Genomic DNA, 20,381 nt, shown 5'->3' on the forward strand with positions numbered 1-20,381 from the left:
TTCCTCACTGCAAAAAGGAAACAGAAGTCACACAGGTGCTTATCTGAAAACTCTGAAGACTTCCCTTTAGTAGCAGGAAAATCTTTCCTGCTCCTGTGAAACATCTTTGGAAGAGAATTATCTGACGTCTCTTCACAGAAGTCAGCACATGCCAGTCCACCTTGCTTTGCTATCTGGAAGCCAGTAACTGAACCTTACCTTCCAACTCACTACTTATTACCAGAAAGCACATCTACATTCAGAAAATTTCTGAATTTATGTAAAGAACAAAATAGATAAACAGCCCATGTATTTTTGTGTTTTGAGTTATAAGTTGTTTACCGGAGGAGAAGAGGAACCAAATCAAAGAAATGCTTCTGCTTAACATAGGAAAATAATATTCCCTCCGTCAAAAAAAACTTTGGCCAGCAGATCGGCACCAAGACATACTTCATCAAGCAGGGCTAGAGGGATCGATCATGTGAGGTGACTCAAGCAAAGCTTTCTAGTAATGCTGGATGGAGAAAGAGCCCATTTCTGATACACCCCCTGCGGGCTACAAGTACGTGCATCAGGATACATGAAGCAACACACAAGTGACAGGCAAGAGGTGATCAAGCCATTCAGACTGCTCTAACATCAGTATTCGAGGTATGCCTTTGAGGCACAAATTCCCCAAATAGGTTAGTCTGACATCTCAACTCTGCTGTGAAATTTGAGACCATGAAGTACTTTTACACAAAGTCCGGTCTAGTTCTGTCCAAATCTTTCCCAAAATGCTCTTCCATTAAAGAAATCCTTTCCAATCATTTTGTGCCTATCTGATGACTTGCCATTAAGTTCCACAAACATCAGAAGGCCAACAGGTAACCTGTGGAAGGACAGCAAGATTAATCCACAAGATAAAATGGAATTTGCCCTCTGCTCAGCTAGTCAGTGCATCATTGATTTAATCTCATAGGAGCACCTTGACGCTTAAATGTACAGTGCAGGTGCAAGGCATGTATAACAAATGCAGATGTTAGATTGTAATACACTGGGGTATTACTAAAATTATAGTGTTCCCTAGACAGTGACACAAATACAGGCAGGCTAGCTTTCTCCCTGTGCTGCTTGTGAAGCTGTGCCTTGCAAATGCTCGTTTGTATTTATCAATCTGGAGCTATTATCATAACTCCAGGAAGAAGCTGCTCCTCAGCTCTGAGCAACAAGAGGTACAAGTAAGGAAGATGATGCTGTAGTGGTGAAAGGTTAAATACAGCTGGTAAAGTATATGTCCTTTTTCCTTTTAATATCATGTAGTTCTCAGACAACCACACATACCTGAAAGACATATTCTCCAGTTTAACTAGCAATGAGAATTTTTTTAAGCCTTTTCTGATAGTGGATTCTTTAAAATAACATGGTCTTATTTTTAATTTTTTTTTCCTAAAGTGCTTTTCTCCTACTCCTTGCTGGTGTTGAGAAGCACCTTTCACAAGGACTTAAGAGCAGCCTCAGCTATCAGTGGCTAATACCTCATTTTCAACCCCTCTCCCCTGCCCTCTCTACTGAGGCAGCTTCATCTCTATTACTGAGATATGAGAAAACAAGTGTGAGGAACACACTGACCACCTTAATGCACGAAATGAGCACTAGCAAGGTAGGTAAGCACTAGGTAAGCATTAGCAAGAGTGAAACCTATAGCACACAGCTCTTCTTAGTACACTAAATAAACCAGAAGGAAAGAGCATGCTTCCCCTTTGATCTTTTAGGGCTATAGTGCCCTATGTTACAGCTGTCACGGTAACATAATTCCTTTCCCAAGTTGCCATCATCCTTTCAGTAACATCTTGTGTGACATATGACCATTCACACTCGGGAAAGAACAAATGTAGCCAACACCTGAACTTATCTGTGGATGGGCTACAACTCAAAGGCACTTCAGTATCTTTTCTCTGCTCACTGGGTTGCAAGAACATTCCTTCTCCATAGTTTTTTTCAAAAGCCAGCTCCTGTTTCTGTTAAGCCCAATTGTCCATCAATGCAATAAACACGGAGTAACATCACCTAATCAACTATCAGATCTTATTAATTAACAGACACAAGAAAAGCCTAACTGCATTCCCACTTTCACCAGGGCACCTGTTGAGTTGACTAGATGGGCTCAACACATGCTTCACAAAAGGGGGATCCTCTTTTTTCAAAAACAGTACCCATAGCAGAGAATTGAATCAAGAAGAAAGAAAAATAATTAAGCTCAGGTCATGCTGACATTTGAAATCAGTAAACCTTCTTTACAAGAAAATAGATGGGGGAAATAATCAAATACAGTTTTTACTCACCTGTACTACTTCTACTCCTCTTTTCCTGGAAAAGAAAAGAACAAAAAAGCAATGGTTAATGTTGGAAACGTGGGGAAAATGTAAAAACAAACACTGATGGAAAAGGGTTGCTTCACACTAGAATGCAAACAATAAAAAACTGCACTGATGAACCTGATTCAAATTCAGGAAAGCACTTGTTCAACTCCATTCCCTGCTTAGGAAGCACTTCAGCAGCTTCTGAATCATGGCCTCAGAGGTGACCCAAGATGCATACTAAGCAGCTGCACAGCTGCGACCGATACAGCTGCCAGGTGAGCAGGGGTAGGAAGTGGGTGACGTTAGGGAGGGAGAATCTCAATTTTAGTCAGTTCTACTTTGCTCTTCATTTCTCATCTGCCCTCAGAGTGTGTGAATTGCACCACAGCACACTCCACATGTTTGACAGATCTTTGATTTTGATCCAGAGATACATGTCTAAATGCCAGGGAGAATGAACATAGCACCTTGCAGCCATTTATCCTCTTACATACAGCCTCATTCTACCCCTGTCATCTTGGTACACAGAACGCTTCCCAGAGCTACACAGGCGCAGTGACTTGCATCAGTTGTGGTCTGCTTGAAACCCTTGCCAAGAAACTTCTAAGCTGTCCCCTGGCTTGTCTTCATCACAAGCACAAAGACACCCAGGCTGGCTCCACAGACTAGCCCGGCAAACAGAGTAAGGAAGGGGACAAAGGAAGAGTACAGGTACAGGTCAGGTCCAGAACAGAGACACTGCCCTGCAGCTGGAGCACCCTGCCCAGATGTGTCATCCTGCTACAACTCCGTTGCAGATACATCCCCATAGATCCACTGCTCAAGACAGACGATCCATTCTGGAAGCAGTGCCTCAAAACCACAACGATTTAAAACCCCAGCTGGTGATCCGTACTGCACTGTGTCAGATGGAACTAGCTGTGCTGACCTCAGCAGAGGCAACAAGCCCTACATCATCTAGCTGTGCCCAAAGAAAATGACACCAGCAGCCATGCAAGCAAACACGTACAGATTCAGCCCCGTAAAGCGAGAATGCTCCATTGTCCCAGCCCAAGCAAGCACCAAGCTACGGGCTGGGATGGGACTCTGTGCATGCATCAGCCCCCAGTGCTGTGGTTTCCTCTGGGAACCCAGTGCGAGACTGGGGAGATGGACACAGCATCCAGTGATGCCCTGTTCTTCATGGCGGGCAGTCTGGATGTGGGTACACCAGAGAGTGCAATGCCCTGTGGTTTAGACACATCCTTGGACTTCAGTTCAAAGACTGGCAGTCAGGCTACCTCGTGCAAGAGCAGGGGTGAAATACTTGGGGTTTGTCAGAAGGGCCCAAGCCTCTGAACGCTGCTTTGGCCATAGTGGGAATACTTCTAATGATCCTGAAACGCCAGGGATAAGAGACTGGAGTGGCCTACTAATTTTACACCAAAATGTTGAGAACTGAAATTGGTAGAGCCAATTTAGGCAGATCCATAGAGATGGTCTTCTACTCTGCTGGTACGAGAACTGAGATTCAGGTACATGCAGCCAGCCAGTGCTCAGTCACTGCATTTGACAAGTTATCAGGCAAAACAAACCATTTCTGCTCTAGTCTTGAGAGCAGAACTGAATCCCTGGCACAAAGCCCAGCCATGCCTGCTCCATGCCACCCTCCCAACATACACAGGCTATTTAAATACATTAGAACCCCCTGCTGACTTCGAAGACTTAGGAAATTTAAATTAAAATTCAAAAGTCTCAGGAAGCATAAGACAGGAATCTCTCTTTCTCATTCCCACTAACCCCATATGTGAAAACGAAAGACCCTTTTTGGGGAGGTCATGGAGCAGGATTGCCTAACTCTGCCCTCAATGCTTTTCTATCTAAGACCATCTGTCTTGTTGTCCACAGTCGCAACTGCTGCACACTGCTGAATACACAATGGCTCCTCCAGTTTTCCGCCCGATACAGTAAGTCTTTCTTTTGGGAGGCCATCATAAAGAAGCCCAAAGGGACAAGAGATCAGTCAGCATCTATGACACAAATTGCTCCCTTCTTCCACTTCTGGAGTTTCTCTGGCCTAGAAGCAGCACACACTGCACAGCTACACAAGAGAGCGTGTCGTTGCTCAGCAAGGAAATTAAAAAGGAAATGAAACCAAGCGCCGCTTGCAGAGAATTTCAAAGCCCTCTTGCAGATAACAGTAGCCTGTAAGTGGTGGGTGATTAATACACTGTCATTATGGTGTGGGAAGCATTGCTGCAGACCATAACCCGAGGCAGGCCAGATGCATTTCAACTGTGTTTTGAGAAGAAAATATGAATCTCATAGAGAAAGAGTTAATAGCCAAACTGTTGAAACTACAATTTTCACACAGCTAAGCAAGATAAATGAGAAATATTAGGTGGGGAATGCTTTTTTTTGTAAATTAGGGCAGCAGCCTGCTCAGAAGCATTCGAAGTATAGTAAGTTAAAACTTAAAATAATGAAACTAGCTACATTTTTGCTGTGTCTGCCCTGGAGTAAACAGAACAACTCAAAACTGCCATTGAAATACACCAGGCTTCAGACAGGACTGCTCCAGAGCCCCTGGAAGAATAGAGGCTGATGGCAAAGGCTGCATTTCTTGCCATGCCTGCATACACACTGAATAAGCTTTGTTCTGCTTTGAAGAAGAAAAATACTTGCAAGCTGGTTGCCAACCCACTGGATAAAGAGTCAGTCCAAAGGTTTTCTACAATCCCCCCAGAATGGACTTTGCAAATTTACTGGGACTTACTGAAACTGGTTGCACTGCCCCAGCAGAGGGAAGCAGCCAGACCAGCACACGAGCAGGGAGACAAGGGGTGCCTGCTGGTGGGTATGATGTCACACGTGCTTAAAAAGCAACGGGAAGGAGGAAGCAATTACTAGATTACTAAAGCTGGCTTGTAGCACCAGGTCTTCCCCTTTTTCAGAAGCAGGGGGCAGGGCTCCCTTTGGTTACCTGAAACATGAGAACTTTTTATACTTAAGCCCAGGGGACCAGAAACCATAGAAGAATGCCATATCTTAAGGATTAGGTAATTTAGGAAAAAACTACAGAAATAGCTTGTTTTGAAAATAAGTTATTCTAAAAACAAAAGGTATCCAAACAGCCAGGATGTCAAGCAACCACGCAGCTCAGTTCTGGCGTTAGCTGATTCTCCGCCTCAAAGATTTCCTGCGTCAGTGACTCCAGGCTTTTCAGCCAAGCAGGTCACAGCTGCCGGCTCAGGGCAGCAAGACACCCCTTATGCAACCAAGCACGCAACACCACCTAACCCCACTAACTGCCTCACGTCACATGTGGAAGGGCTTAGAGCCAGACACAGAAAGAAAGCTGTTCCTACACATAAGAAACCCTAGGACGCTCAAAAAATAAGCAAACAGAGAGAACAGCACAGGCTGAGGGCCACAAGCAATTCCTCAACAAGGGGCTGTCTGTGCAGGACACTCAATGGAGACAAGACGGTTGCTGAATTAACTGCTCTGGGAGTCCGACAGAGCCATGGACCAGCCACCACTTCTTCCTATGCTGCTTACAAAGCTGGTAAGAAAAATACATCCTACAGCCTTGGTGTACATTCTCTCAGGCTGTTTCTTTAGCAAAGGACAGGCTTTCCATCAGCTATGCTGAGACGTGCACCGCAGATGCACTTAACATCCAAGATACTACAACCAACTCCTCTCCCAACACAAACCACAGATGCTTGCATGGGTACAGGACTGTGGCTCAGGCACAAGCAGCAAACTGCAAATTCTGCAGAGAAGCTAGACAGTTAAGAAAAATTGAGTGAGGGATACAAGAACCTGTCCAGGCTAGGCAGAATGCTTCCAGAGGTACCAATGCCTGTGTCAAAGGTGCTGTCTCCCAGGGGGACTATTTCACTTGGAGCACTGACCACTACTCTTGTGTCCCTCCTGGTGTTGTCCATGACCCTTCTTTCTTCCCACATAGCCTGAAACTGAGCCACAGCCTACTAGAGGAAGGGCTCCCATTCCCAGCTGGCCTGGCTCCTGATATTGGCAACAGGCTATACAAAACCCACAGCAAGTCTCTTTTTCTGAGGGGAAAAGAAAGGTCATTATTAGTTGTATTTCCCTTCTCCCTCCAAACAGGCAACACAACGGGGCTAAAGAGACGCTGCGCCTGCCTGCTTTCATTGAGCAAATGTTTGAAAAATGGTCAGTTCTAAACTACATTCCCAGAGGTCACTATTTTTAAAATACGTTTCATTCCAAAGATCACCTAGATAGGGATCTTGTACTCCAATCATCAGGCCAGGAAAAAATAAAACAATTATTAGCAAACGTTAGCAATCTTCTGGGAGAAAAGAGAAGGGGAAAAAGCATTTGACAGTGATAAAACTAAACACCTAATTTACAGCAAAGCTTCAATGTCTTCAACTGGCACAGTATGCCTAAAGCTATGGAAACCTGTTCAGATGCAGCACAAATTACCGACTAGTGCTTTGCATGTTCCCTTGCTTCAGCACACAGCTCTGCTGAATCACACACTGCAACATTTAAAGGAAAACCAGAAACATTTAAGTAACCCCTGCATTAACCTGCAATACCGAATAAATCCCAGAAGCTTGTTATGATTTACTAGTTCTATACCTGAAACCAGTGAACAAGTCTACTGGACAATGCAAACCTCACCATATGCAATAGCGATTAAAATAATTACCATGCAAGCGGCCTTCATGCTTAAGTTAGAATGATGTATGCATTTAGAGAAGAATTCAATATCACGTTACTAAAAGCACATTAATCAGTGTTTTGGAATTGATGTTTTACCACAGCCTCTAACTATGTAGAATAGTTGGCTTTTGGGGTTGGGTTTGTTTTTTTCTCCAACATCTAAAGTAAACAGTTCGGACTAACTCCTCATAGCACCTAGGACCTGAACATTACAGTGAACAACAGTTAAAAGAGAAAATGACTATGAGGTCGTATATTACAGCCATGGTTAAATTAAGTAACATATTTTTCCTCTCTGGTCTGAGTGATAGATTGAAAAATGCCAGACAGAATTTACAATTTCAAAAGTAAAAGGCAATTTTTGTATCTGTTTTAACAGCCTAAGAAGTTATTAGTGCACGGAGTGAAGTTCATTTTCTCAGACAGGAGAATGTTTCACCTCAAACATTTCCCATGTAAAAAAGTGGCAAATAATAATAATGTATTGCTTTGATATAAAAAATACAAGGATTTTGCCAGAAAAGCAATATATTTGCACCAAAGGGAGTTGTATAAATATTAATGCATGAGAGCGAAAACCTGCAGCCACAAAGACTTTGCACCACACTGAAATTATCAGACATGGAAGAAGGCACCGGGCAAGCAACACCAAAGCAAAGCATGAAAACCAGCCAACGCTGCCCATCCACAACCCTGCGGACAGCCCCTTTCTCCCCCAGGCACAAAGGCAAGCTCAGCTCATTTGCCTTAGTTTTTCCATCAGCAGAATATCCCACATCTTTGTCATCAAATATTTGTGAGGATCCTTGCTTTTACTGTTTTTCACCACTGATGGACTCCACCTTATTGTCTGTCAGGGAAGCAACCAAGTGGCAACCCCAGCACAGGGGGCTCGCTGTCCGGGAGCCCTGGCTTGCAGCCACAGCCACCGGTGCACACAGAAATTAACCGAGGGCATTTGAAACACGGCAAGACTCAGCTGTAATGTGGGCATTTTTTGTGGTTTGTTTTTTTTGCTCACAGACTATCAAGCAGACAATTAATCAGAGGTAATTTTATCAGTTTATAGCCAACTATTCTTATCTTTCAGCAAGCTTTTCCCCTTCAGTAATCAGCACTTTTGAAAGATTTATGACTGAAACGGATCAAAAATTGGCATATGGGGGAGGGAGTCCTCAATTTTCTCAGTCTGTAAAGCATCATAGATCCAAAGAAGAAGGGAAATAGAGTGCATCTTTATAATCCAGTAGGAACAGATAATTTAGTATGGGGCAGAAAAGGTGTCACTTAAAACTCTAAGTGCTGTTCAGATGGGCTGAAAAAAACTAGACTTTGGGCTGTCACAGAGGACATTTAAGTACAAAAAAACCCAGAGGGTAGCCACATTTGCACATTTCTTCCTTGTTGTCTAAACAGGGTATGATCTGAGCAATAGTAGCCCTCATACATCAGACACTACAGCACCATAAGAAATTTTCACACCACCCATTCACACATGACATTTGGTAGAACCATCTGATCTTCTCCACATCTTCAAAGCATTATCTAACCCCATTAACAGCTATAACAGTGCTTCTCAAGAATGCTGTATCAGAACTAAGCTCCCTGAAAGGGACTAAAAAGTAAGAGAGGATCTTGGTAGGGCAGCTGCAGCATCACTCCGGAACTCACTCGCAGCACCACAGTGCTTCCACGTGCCACAAATTCCCACCACAACACACACAAGCATTCACCAGCACCTCACAGCAAAGATCCAGCTAGAAACCCACTAACCCCTTATCCTGCAAGAGCAATGACAAAGTGAGGCACCCAACAGCACGACTTCAGAGGTTCAAGAAGCAAGGAAGAAAAAGCCATGAAAGCAAGAAACCAGACACTGTAAGCAGTAACTAGAGGAAATAAGCTGCCTTAAATCACTAAATATTAAGACAAAGTTTCAGGAATGGTTTATAGAATCATAGAATCATAGAAAGTTTTGGGTCCGAAGGGACCCCTAGAGGTCATCTAGTCCAACCCCCCTGCAGCGAGCAGGGACACCGCTAACTAGATCAGGTTGTTCACAGGGCTACTAATTTCAGCATTAAAAAACAGGTATTGCAGAAATAAAATTTGTACCTTTAAAGTCATAAAAGCAATACAGTCAGTAAATACAAACTCTATAGGATCTGTTTTCTTGTGAAACTAGGCATTTAAGCTGGATCAGTGCTGCTGAGCTCTGTCAGACTCTTTTCTTGGAACTAGTGAGCCCAGGTTCTGTAAGCCCATACTCACTGTTTTCCCAGCAGTGTTTAACCACTGCCTTTTGAGAAAAAAACCTGAAGAGCCATCACTGGGAAGAAGGAATGATTAACAGCTGCTGCACAGAAAAATTATTAAAGGCAATGAATTATCCTACCAGACATTCAGAGACATACTTAGCACCCGATGACAATTATAAGCAATTGGGCAGGGTTCAGCCTTCAGCCATAGGCTTACACCACCAGACACTATCAGATCCAGTTCCCAGCTACGGCAGGCAGCCACACCCTGTGATCTCTTTATGAACTTACTAAAAACCATCTTCAAAATAAGCTGGTTTGGCACTGTATCTTCCATTACAAGACATTAATCTCCCAAAGGTCAGAGTCCTTCAAATTTGCAGGATAAATTATTCCAGCATCGTTCTCTGGCTTCAATAAACTGCTTGCTTCCTTCAGCACTGCAAAGAGCACTTATGTCCTCTCTGCTCTCAGCTCTCTGTCTCCCCACAACCCCAGTCACCCCAGTGTTAATATGACCTCTGCAAAAAGCAAACACATGACCCCTCCCTTACAAAAGTCTTTCTAAGGTCATGAGGCACCGGTGATGACTGAAAGAGACCTGAGAATAGGCAGCAGAATCACGAGGCACAAGACAGTATCCCTTTGGGGCACAGATACGGTTTATATCTTTTTTACATACACATTAAACTCCTACTGAAGAAGCTACTAAGAGGCTTCTAGAAACACATAAACATATCTACATTTTACAAACAAAATCAGCAGTAACCTCACATTAACAAGTTTATAATCTGAAGGATGCTTAGTACTGCACCCTTGCTCTCCAGTGCCATGGTATGTTCAATTAGCTATCACACTGAGGCAGAAGTGTTCTGCACATGTTGATATAACTTCTTAGGACTATAACCACAAAACACTTAAATATTCTATTCTCTGAAATCAAACTTCTAACAATTTAGGTTTTCTATTATTCTTAGCAACTCTCCTCCCGTATTAATTTAAGCCACCAGTTACAAATTATTAGCGTCTTATTATCTTAAATCGCAGAATAAGTCATGAGTCAGCAAAAAAGATTCTCAGAGCTTCCATTTTACATTGCCAGTGGTGCCCTAGAAATCAGGTACGCAGATTTTCTTCTTCATCAAACGAATCTTCATGCAACTTGGGGAAGAAGGGCAATCCCCTATTCACTAAAAGGTACATCAGTTAGCAGATTGGTATTTTGTTTACTTCTGACTTTCCAGGTATTGCCAAATTGCAGGAAAAAATATATCTCACTTCTTAACATCTATTACACTGAAGCAGGAAGACACATATTAGTCTCTCCTCAACTTCTCCAGTACTAAAATGGAATGTAAGGTAAATAAAACTATACTGAAAGACTTGCCTTGAAAAGGCTACCTACACCGAAGCTGAAAGGACAACTGGCGCTGACTCAATGGATGCAGATTTCATCAGTGCCATTTCTGGATAACGCTGCTACAACTGCTCCAGCCTGAAAGCTAATGGGAAATGTGTATTTCCACGCCTCCCCTGCACCAACAGTGGATCCAATAAGCAGACTGAATTTTCAGTTTTCCAGATGACACGAGTCATCACCTTTTTCATTTCAGACAACACCCTATGCGCTCAAAATGCACAATGCAATGGTGAGCAACTGTGCATAACGGCATTAGAAGGGGCTGCCAGAACAATGCCATTTTAAGAAAGTTAACAGCAAATTAGGATGGTCAGTCACAAACAGTCACAAGAAACAAAGAGCAGTAAACGTAAAGAAACACTCAGCAACCTTGCTGGCAGTTAACCGGTGGTATTTACTGTCAGGGAATTCCCTGAAGCTCCTGTGGCTACAGCCAAGAGATTTCTTGTGCCGAAGCTCCTAAGAGGACTTCCAGATAAGGGCACGCTCAACTACAAAAGTGCTGCAACCTGAAAGTCCAGGGCTGCAGGTTCAGTTCAGGCTTAAAGTTTCTCCCTTACAAACCATCACCGTTTTGGGAATCTCCTTGTCATAGTAGAGCGAGCTGGCACCACACAAATCGTGCAATGACAGACTGATACAGCTTTACCTTGCAGCAGCTTCTTGATGCCCTTCAGTAAGCTTTTTCCAGTGACAGGCAGAATTCCTACCTTTGCATGGGTCTTTCTAATGTTATGCTCAGACAGTTCTCAAACCAAACCAACTAACAGTGTTAGTCAAATGCCTGTTCTCTTAGACTGAGATATCATGGCATCTAAAGTCAGTTGCAGTACCGCTCCTCTGAACTGGAGCCTCACCTAGCTTTAAACTCCTCTGCTCAGGTACCAAGAGCTCTTTTACTGTGGCAGCGCACAACTTATTGCAGACTGCAGTACTCACCTGAGGATACAGCCAGCTTCCGTGTTTTGCAGTCACTCAAAAAAACCCCTGAACTGGTTTGTTTAGAGCTATCTCATTGGTATCTTCTTGTACTACAGTCAAAGCTAGACTGAACTGTAGGCCCACTCTAACTGCACAAGAAAAAAGGGATGAGAAGGGCAGAGCAGGGGTAAGAAAATAATAGATCTTTTTGTTCCAGCATAGGCAAGGCTGTCAAGACAAGTGGGGAAAAAACTGGTCCACCCCACATCTGTACTGGAAGGCCAACAAAATCTGGTTGCTCTTACAGATATCCATCCAGGAGGAGAGCAGCTCTCAGAAATAAAAGATTTAAAGCAGACACAAGCCAGACTTGGTTTATTCTGGGGCCTCCTCTAGACTCCTGCTTCATTGTTCATTGTGAGCCTCACTGACCCAACATAAAGTTACTTACTGTTCAATATGTTTTAATTTTTAACTTATGTACACCGAAGCTAGTAAAACCTGCATAAGTATTTTATAGATAGTTTTCTCTCAGAGTTGTAACAACTGCCAATGTCCCCTTATTAAAACAGCAAGGTTTCTGGGCTTTTATAAGGCACGATGAGGTTTACATAGCATTGTGGTTTAACCCAGCAGCTGGCAACTAAGCACCAGACAGCCATCCGCTCACCCCTCCCCTTCCCCCCCAGCAGGATAGGGAGGAGAAATGGACAAAAGGTAAACCCCAGCTGAAACCAGGTCACATAGGGATAGCATACATTTTTCCCATTATTTGAACAATATAGAATCGCGATGTACATCAAGACACCCAGAAAGCTGTTTCATTAGTGGTTTGAGACTTAAGCATTATCAATCAGATTTAGGCATCAAATGATTCTTCTCTATTATTGCACATAAGCTGTCCAAATCACAAATATTGGTTTGCTAGTATTAATGCAAATGGCATACCGTTATCAACTACCAAGCAAAGTTAAAGAAACAATACAAGGATTTCAGTTGATAATATAAATCTAGCTATATTTACCTATCTATATATCTCACTATATCTATCTATCTAGAGAGCGAGATGGATCTTCAGATTAAATAAATTTACGTCCTGTCCTACATATAAGCCTTCCCAACACCTCCCTGCTCTATCTGGACAGGGAGGATTCAGATTGAAGAAGTAAGTGCAACACATCTGGCAAGCTAACCTACGACATGCATAACTCTACTGACAGCAATTGTCTTTTTTTACGGAAGAGGAAAGCAAAAGAACAGAAGAGAAAAGACACAAAAGGTGAACTGGTTTGGTCTCTCAAGCTCACATAAGAATTTTGAATGCCAAACCTATCTTAGCCTACAGTAAGCAGATTTTCTGAAAGTGCCTGGCAATTCCCTCTGAGAACCTGTCCCCATCAGGACTTCTCTTAGTTTTAGGTATCTGCCATAGTCACTTTTAACAACCTCGTTGGAGCTTGCACACAGCTATGTGACAAAAGAAACTGTATTAGAAACAATCATTCACCAGAACCATTATCCACAGTTTGTCTTAACTAGACTGTAATCCCTCTAGGCACTGCATTTGTACAGCATCGCACGCCATCGACCTAGAGACTTACTACAGCACTCTGGGGTTCTGGCCATGCAAATCAGCTCTGACAACAAAAAATGGTTCAAGAGAACAGTGTGTGTTCTACAAGTCTCTGGAAGGTTTGCAGAGAGTTTGTGGGTCTCCTACCAAGTTTATGCTCAGCATACTAAGACCAGTTTGAGGCTTTTGTTGTAACAGCACAGAGGCTCCAAAGAAGAAATTTTGTCATAATCCTTGAAATTCCAAGAATGAATTAAGAGTATGCAGGGGATGACCTCCTTCCCACAAATGCCTTTCTACGAAGGGCACAGGGTAAGGCAAGCCAACCTAAAAAGCCCTCCATCGCTTCTAGATTCTCACATACTAACCAAAGCTCAGAATTCAGTTTCCTAAACAAAATAATTTTTAAAAAAAAAGGTACTTAGCATAGACTTGTGCACAGGCGAGAAGGTGCCGCTTGCACACGATTCCACTTCCTCCCCATCACCTCCCTCCGGCATGCCACAGGTGCTGCATTCACGTTCAGAAGTCTTGTCTGGATTCCTCCCTTTTAGCCAAATAAAAGCACTCTAGTGGCTTGCCTTGATGTTCTGAGAAGGAGCTTCCGCTGCCCTCACCTTCAACACACGCATGCTGCACAAAGACCATCAGTCCAGCGTGGCCAGAGACAAGGCTCTGCCAGGCCCCAGGCTGATTCTGCAGGTCTCCTGTACACCGCGAGGGAGAACGAACACACACCTCCGCTCTGCCAAAACCAAGGGCTACAGAGAGAAGAGCACGTCTGCCAAGCTAGCTAACATCTAGAAATGTCTTTTACTCCACTAACCCTGAAACCAAATGCTGTACATTCACTGGAGCTTTCCAAGACTTTGGCAAACAGCCTTGAATAAACCTTTGGGGAGTTTTTATAGAGGCCAGACACCCACTGAGACACGCATGAGAAATGTGTAATACACAAATTTTTTTTCACTTCTTGGATCTCTAAAAGAGATTGGGCATTTTTTTGGCAGAAATTAGAGACGTATTTAAGTTCTGCAACTTGCCATGCAAAAATGAGTTTATTCATCTCCAGCCAGGCTTCAAGCAAGATATATAGGTGTCTGGGGCTTTTTCCTTCATTCAAAGCTCCATTGTACAAACAAGAGAAAGTTAATGCAAGAAAGCTAACATGTCTGCTCACTGAATAAACCTGATTGCAACTGTTTTTCCCCCTCCATAAGGCATGGCCCTAATGTTTTGGCACTGTACAATCAGACACCAAGTCTCCCTCAAGTTCCATTAGCTCTGAGAGAACTTGTGATTTCTTGTCTCCTACACTCACCAAGTGACCACTGTTTTCACATACAAGGAACAAATTCTCGTCTTCTTTTATGGAACCAGAGTCAGTCATAGATCCATAGACATAAGTGACAACAAAAGTCTATGCCGAGAAGTTACTGTGAACAGCTATACACACTGCCACAGATACCAATCCAGTGTTTCACCAGGTTAAAAGCACATCCATGGAAAGGTTTAGCACAAAATAATTCAGAAAGAGATGTTCCTAGAATCTTTTCTCCTCAAACTCTGCAACAGTTTAGGCTCATATAACTCACCAGTCAGTTCCTCTGTTTTGTTTGCTCCCTTTGAGATGCATCTCAAGCTTCAGCCTTTAGTCTGGGGCACTAATGAATGCAGGTGTTAAAGACGACTGGCTGGTTACGTGCCAAATGAAAAGTTGGCTAAAAGCAGTCCCGGTATCATTTGAAACTGAGTTTCACCTTCATTTCGCTAAGCAGCTCCCTGCAAACACTGTAGGAACCATGTCAATAGAAAAAAGAAAAGCACTTGGAATCTGCAAAATGCACTTCTGCAGCCTAGTATCCTATTTGAGAAGAAAGAGTTGTTCAGCAGAAAATATATGGTGCAAATTAAAGAAATGTGAACTGGATTGCTTTTCTCCATTTGAACAGATTCAGATGCCAATATCAATAATGGGAATTTCCTTCCCCTGCAGCTGACTCTTCTGCTTGAGTTTACGTCAACACAGATCAAAGAAAACTGATTTTACTTTATTTGGAAGCCTAACTAGAGAGGGTTGCAATAAAACGAAAGCTTGGCTTCCAACAAGTGATGATCACACTGTTTGAAAATATTCCATTTATTGACATGTGGCCAATTTCCCTGAGAAGCAACGGGATAGTGTGTTTGACAGTGCTGCACTGAATCATCTTGGTGATCTGCACAAATGACACGATCCTGGAATTCCAATCAAATGTCTGCAACATGCAATATTTGAGTATGGTCCTACTTACAAGAAAAAAAGGACCTAAATGGAGAGATAGCAAATTAACAAATGTTTTTTATTCTACAGAATAGTATTAATAGATGATGGGGGGAGGACAAAAAAAACCAACACCCACAACACACACCCTGGGCAAAAACCTTACCAAAAAGTTCAGATAAGAGAACAGAGTTTTCCATTGGTCTTGTTGGATAGGACTGCAGTTTGAGGAGTCGGAAATACAACACATGGAACAAGGTACTGTCGCCAACCTTTTAATATCAAGGCAGTGTAGGTCATGAAGATTCACAGAAATACACCAAAAGCTTTGGGCAGGGATAGACATAGGATCGTCACGGACAGCATCAGCCAAGGTCAGAAAGAGGAAACTTGAAGCTGGGGCAGAGATTTAGATGGCGAGACAAGTCTCCATCACTCATGACAGTTTCTGCACCTGAAGAGGGCAAAACAGTATCTCCGAGAAATCTCCAGCCCAGCTGGTGAAAATTCCCTGTCCTGGTGTCCAGACCACTTCGGAGAAGTGCATCTATGCATGTGTTACAGACGTATCTATTTTATCAGGCATTTTATCTGCTTTACATTACACTGAATTTTGCTGTAAAAGCAGGATTAAAATTCTCCCTATTTCTTCCAGTCCACAAGCTTCTTGCTCTAAGCAGTAGTATATGTATAGGTCTGCCAGAACACCCATTTTCTTGTTTCCTTTAGTGGATTATTTACAGTACAGTAAGAGGGAGGGGAAAAACCCCACCAAACTCTTTTATACTTCATAAAACACAACTACTGCCATTTTTTATCCAAGTTGATAGCCAAAATGCACACCCCTCCATAAGGTGAAGCGAATGACAAAGACAGAAGTTCTTCAACGTAAAACCTGTCTGCTTACGAGAAATTTAGATAATCCCATCTCTCTGAACCAAACTGTTTCTTCTGATCAGCTTCAGCCCTTCCGCAGGCACCACTCTTCCCCAAAGGCCACCTTCAGAGCTCTGCCTTGGGCCAACACCCACAGCACGTGCCTTGCTGTCTCCCACCCCCCCGACCTTCCACCACACGTCTTGCCACCCATCTCTCTCACACAAGACACACTGGGGTACACACACTCAGGGTGCTCTAATTAATCCTGCCCTTGGTTTTTTCACAATTTTTCCTAGACAGCAGCTGTTAGACCCATCATTTCCACCAGTGACTGAGCATGTGTGTTTTATTACTACAACTTTCCCAAATTTGGCCAGAGCATGCAGGAGCCGACATACAACCCCCAAAATTACATTTTCTAACCAGACTCTGTCGTAGCCCAGATTCGGATTGCTGGGAGGTCTACTACACTGTGTAACTGGAAGAACTGGACAATTTCTTGGTCCTCCTCAGATTTTCTGGAAGCTGCCTCGACAAGCTAAATCATACCATCACACCGGAGCTCTGTTTCTCATACCCTCATTCTCCCTCTCAGAAAAAAGCCTAAGGGCAACAGTTCAGCTGCATCTTTTGCATTTGTTTCCCTTTATGGATTTACCTAGAATCTCTGGTACCTGCCCCTCCCCATTACAACACTGGTATGATCATAACATGCTGATGAGTTTACAAGATAACCTAAATCCCTCTTAAAGGGAAAAATAAAAAGCTAATTTTTTCTTCTAATCTACCAAATTACCACTGTCCTTATCATTGCTAAGGAGGCGGATGTATAAACAGCTGATCCAGCTTTTGAGTAGGAGCTGGAAAGGCAGAAACAAAGGCACAGTAGCAGCTAGCTGTTTTCCTCTGGGTTATTTTTGTCCCGCTCCACCCTGAAACTCATTCTTCAATCCCAATAATTGGCAACAACTAATTAGAAGGAAAAATGCAAGAAGTTTATTAAATGTTTAATTAAATGTTGATTACATGTTTGATTACACATGATCACAGAACAAATCTCCCTTGGACAAGCGCACCCATTTTCTCTTGCTAACTTCTTTTGCTTGTAGACATAAGAGAAGAACTGCGGAGATGATGCTATACCACACACTGGGATTTCAAGCCTATAGGTGATGGCATAACGCAAGGCAAGGAGCAGGTGACAATTCCTCTGCTGTCTCAGGTTGCTTTCTGCATTGCCCATTATTGGATGCACACTGCCAACTCCCCATGTTCTCTCTTTAGGGCTTTCATATTTGCTGGGGGGGGTGTCATATGCAGGATCAACTCAAAGATACTGCCAGAATTATACCACAGGTTAACTGCAGATACAATCAGTACAAAAGCAAGGGACTTGTAGAAAGGTTACAACTTTCAAATTGCTGTAAATGTGAAATATGGACAAGGACTTGACATAGGAAAGACTCAGTGTTAAATAACAGCTTGAAATGATGTTGAAAATTCTGGATGTCTTAGACTGATCCTTGAACTACATCTGCTGAGGAAAGTGATTTTTGTTCATTCCATTCGCTGTCACTTAAGACTACAGATATCAAGTACCAGTTAATGAAAATGACTGAACCATGTAATACTATTAGAATTTTACACACAGAGAAACATACACATTTACCTCTCAATCTCTCAGTAAATAAAAATAACATTTCCTCAGAATATTTCCAGGAATTCCTGTTTGTGAAGGCAAAAGAAGATCCTTGACCAAGTGCCTGCTTTTACACCCCACAAGCACATCTATCTGCAACAGCAGGATTTCTTATCCCAAGAAGTCTTTTTCCCAAGCAGCATGTTTTCACAGCTCTTTGCACATCAGATCCCTGCAGTCAGCCGTGTTTCATACAGAAGGAGGCTGCTCCACACCCACCTTTACGTAACCCCCTTGCACATAGTTGCTCAGCCTCACTGACTTCACTCTCGCACTGGGTGGGTATTATCTGCCTACTCGGACTTGCAGGGTTTCATGCTTGGTCAGCACACAGTCCAAGGTGCCACAGCAAGCTGCTAAATACACAGGCATCACCTTCAGGGCAGAAGCTATTCCAATTTAGCAAAAACACTGCTCTTCAAAATCTTCCCAGTCATCAGGAACAATAAAGTTGTGATGGTTATAAAGCGATAATCAAAAACCTTGAGAAAGCTGCACTCCGAGAGGCCATAAACGGTCATTATCTTTTTTGGACTACACCCTTACATCTCAAAGAAACACTACATCACCCCTAATTATTTTCTCCAATTACTTTCCAGACAAAAGTAAAAACTTGCCAGGATAAAAAAAATTTTTTTTTTCAAGATTAATTTGAACACCTACATTTTTTCCTCCAGCTGAATTCTAGCATCACCACCCACAACATGTAAAAGAAGTCTTCCTGCAGCCTGGCCTGCACACCTCCGTACCACCACCCCACGGCAGACCCCAGACAAACATCATCCCAGCCCCACGGGCAGGTCTCGAACCTCCAAGGCCGCAGACCACCCTGCACCCCGCACCCCTGCAAGGCACAGGCAGCCAACAGCCCAACAGCATCGCTCTAGCAGTACTCGAGGCCGGCCTTCACTCTGCAGCAGAATTCTTTCACAAGGCCTGGCTTCTAAGTAAGACCATATTCAGTGTAAAGTACTAAAGTGCAAATTTTTTGAACCAACAAAAAGCACTGGCCTGTACGCTGGTCAGACATTACACTTACAGTTCCTATTACTAATTTCAGGTGGAGTTTATAACAGCAGCTATGTGCCCCAGGGCACTTCTAAACCACAGACCCTGCTTACAGACGTACACTACATACAGCTTTCTTTATATCCTTGTCTTACTTCAGGATATTCAATCAGAAGTGATGCTGGAAAGATAACACAGACCATTTAATTGTGATTTCATTTCACTGTTTTCACATTGTGGTGTTCTCCTTAGAAAAATGCTAGCAAGTTCATGACTAGACTTTTCCAGAAAGACTTTCCCGGGTGAAGAATAACTACTCTACTTGCATACCTAGCGAAAAAAAAAGCCTACAGACAAATAATTAGGAAATGAAAGGAGAAAAATCTAACACTGCATTTTTGGCCATTTAAGGCAATGAAATGAGAAAGAATGAACAAGCCCTCGTGTGAAAACAGAACAAAATCTTAACTTTGCTAAAAGAAGGAAGTTTTCTGTTTGAAGTATTTGTCTGTGAAATATTTCAGTGTAACTAAGACCCTAACCCACGAAGTCTTGCATCCTACCTAACAAAAAACTGCTTACAGGTGCTTCTAAAGGTAACCTGCATACTAAACCTGCCATTAAACTCCTCCCTCTGCCCATACATGAGAGAGAACTACAGAGAACATAATATCAAAGATCGAGTTTCTTTCCATTTCTTCCTCAAATTTTACCACTGTCTTGGTGCTAGGACTGCTCAAGATGCATTATCTAATGTCTCTACACACCTACACCCATACAGTTCTTGTGCTGTAATTTAATGGCACCAAGCCAAACATCACAGACCTTGGACCTTTCCAGTAGTGTTAGTAGTAGGCATGGCATGCTTACACTGTTGAGTACCAAACGCCTACAACGACGATGAACATGCTAGGAGAATACGGGCAACAGAAGCTGTGGATGAAGCTTGCCATTACAGACACTTCACACAGCACTACTGTTTCTTACCTCCTATTTGGGTTTTGCAGAGATGCTGCATGAGCTTTTCTATGTAAGGTGCTGCCCCTTGAGATGTAAGGCGTGGGTCCACTGTCACACCAGACAGCTGCAAGATTAATAATGCAGGCTTCTGTCCTAGAACCAAACAGCTTTTACGCAAACCACTTTCACGAGGCAGAACTATACACTAAATCCTCTGATTTTTGTCATCTCTCATTGTAGGTGCTTATCAAAATAGCCAGTCACGCAAAAGCATTAGGGTGACATGCTGCTTTACCTCGGGTGACAGCAATCTTTGTTGTTGATTCCATGACACTAAAAGCAAAGTCACTGTAAGTCATTTAATACTTGTACAGAGAG

The 20,381-nt window shown here is 42.9% G+C and overlaps 1 protein-coding gene across 1 annotated transcript in view; it reads right to left on the minus strand.

The window, feature by feature from the left end:
- ITPK1 (inositol-tetrakisphosphate 1-kinase) overlaps positions 1–20,381 on the minus strand; it is a 154,064-nt gene that overhangs the window by 113,207 nt on the left and 20,476 nt on the right. Inside the window, exon 3 of the mRNA XM_075426234.1 lies at positions 2,304–2,328. Coding sequence (XP_075282349.1) covers positions 2,304–2,328 — 25 coding nt within the window. The remainder of the gene's footprint in view (positions 1–2,303; positions 2,329–20,381) is intronic.

Source organism: Opisthocomus hoazin, chromosome 7 (genome assembly GCF_030867145.1).
Source record: "Opisthocomus hoazin isolate bOpiHoa1 chromosome 7, bOpiHoa1.hap1, whole genome shotgun sequence".
Classification (NCBI taxonomy): domain Eukaryota; kingdom Metazoa; phylum Chordata; class Aves; order Opisthocomiformes; family Opisthocomidae; genus Opisthocomus; species Opisthocomus hoazin.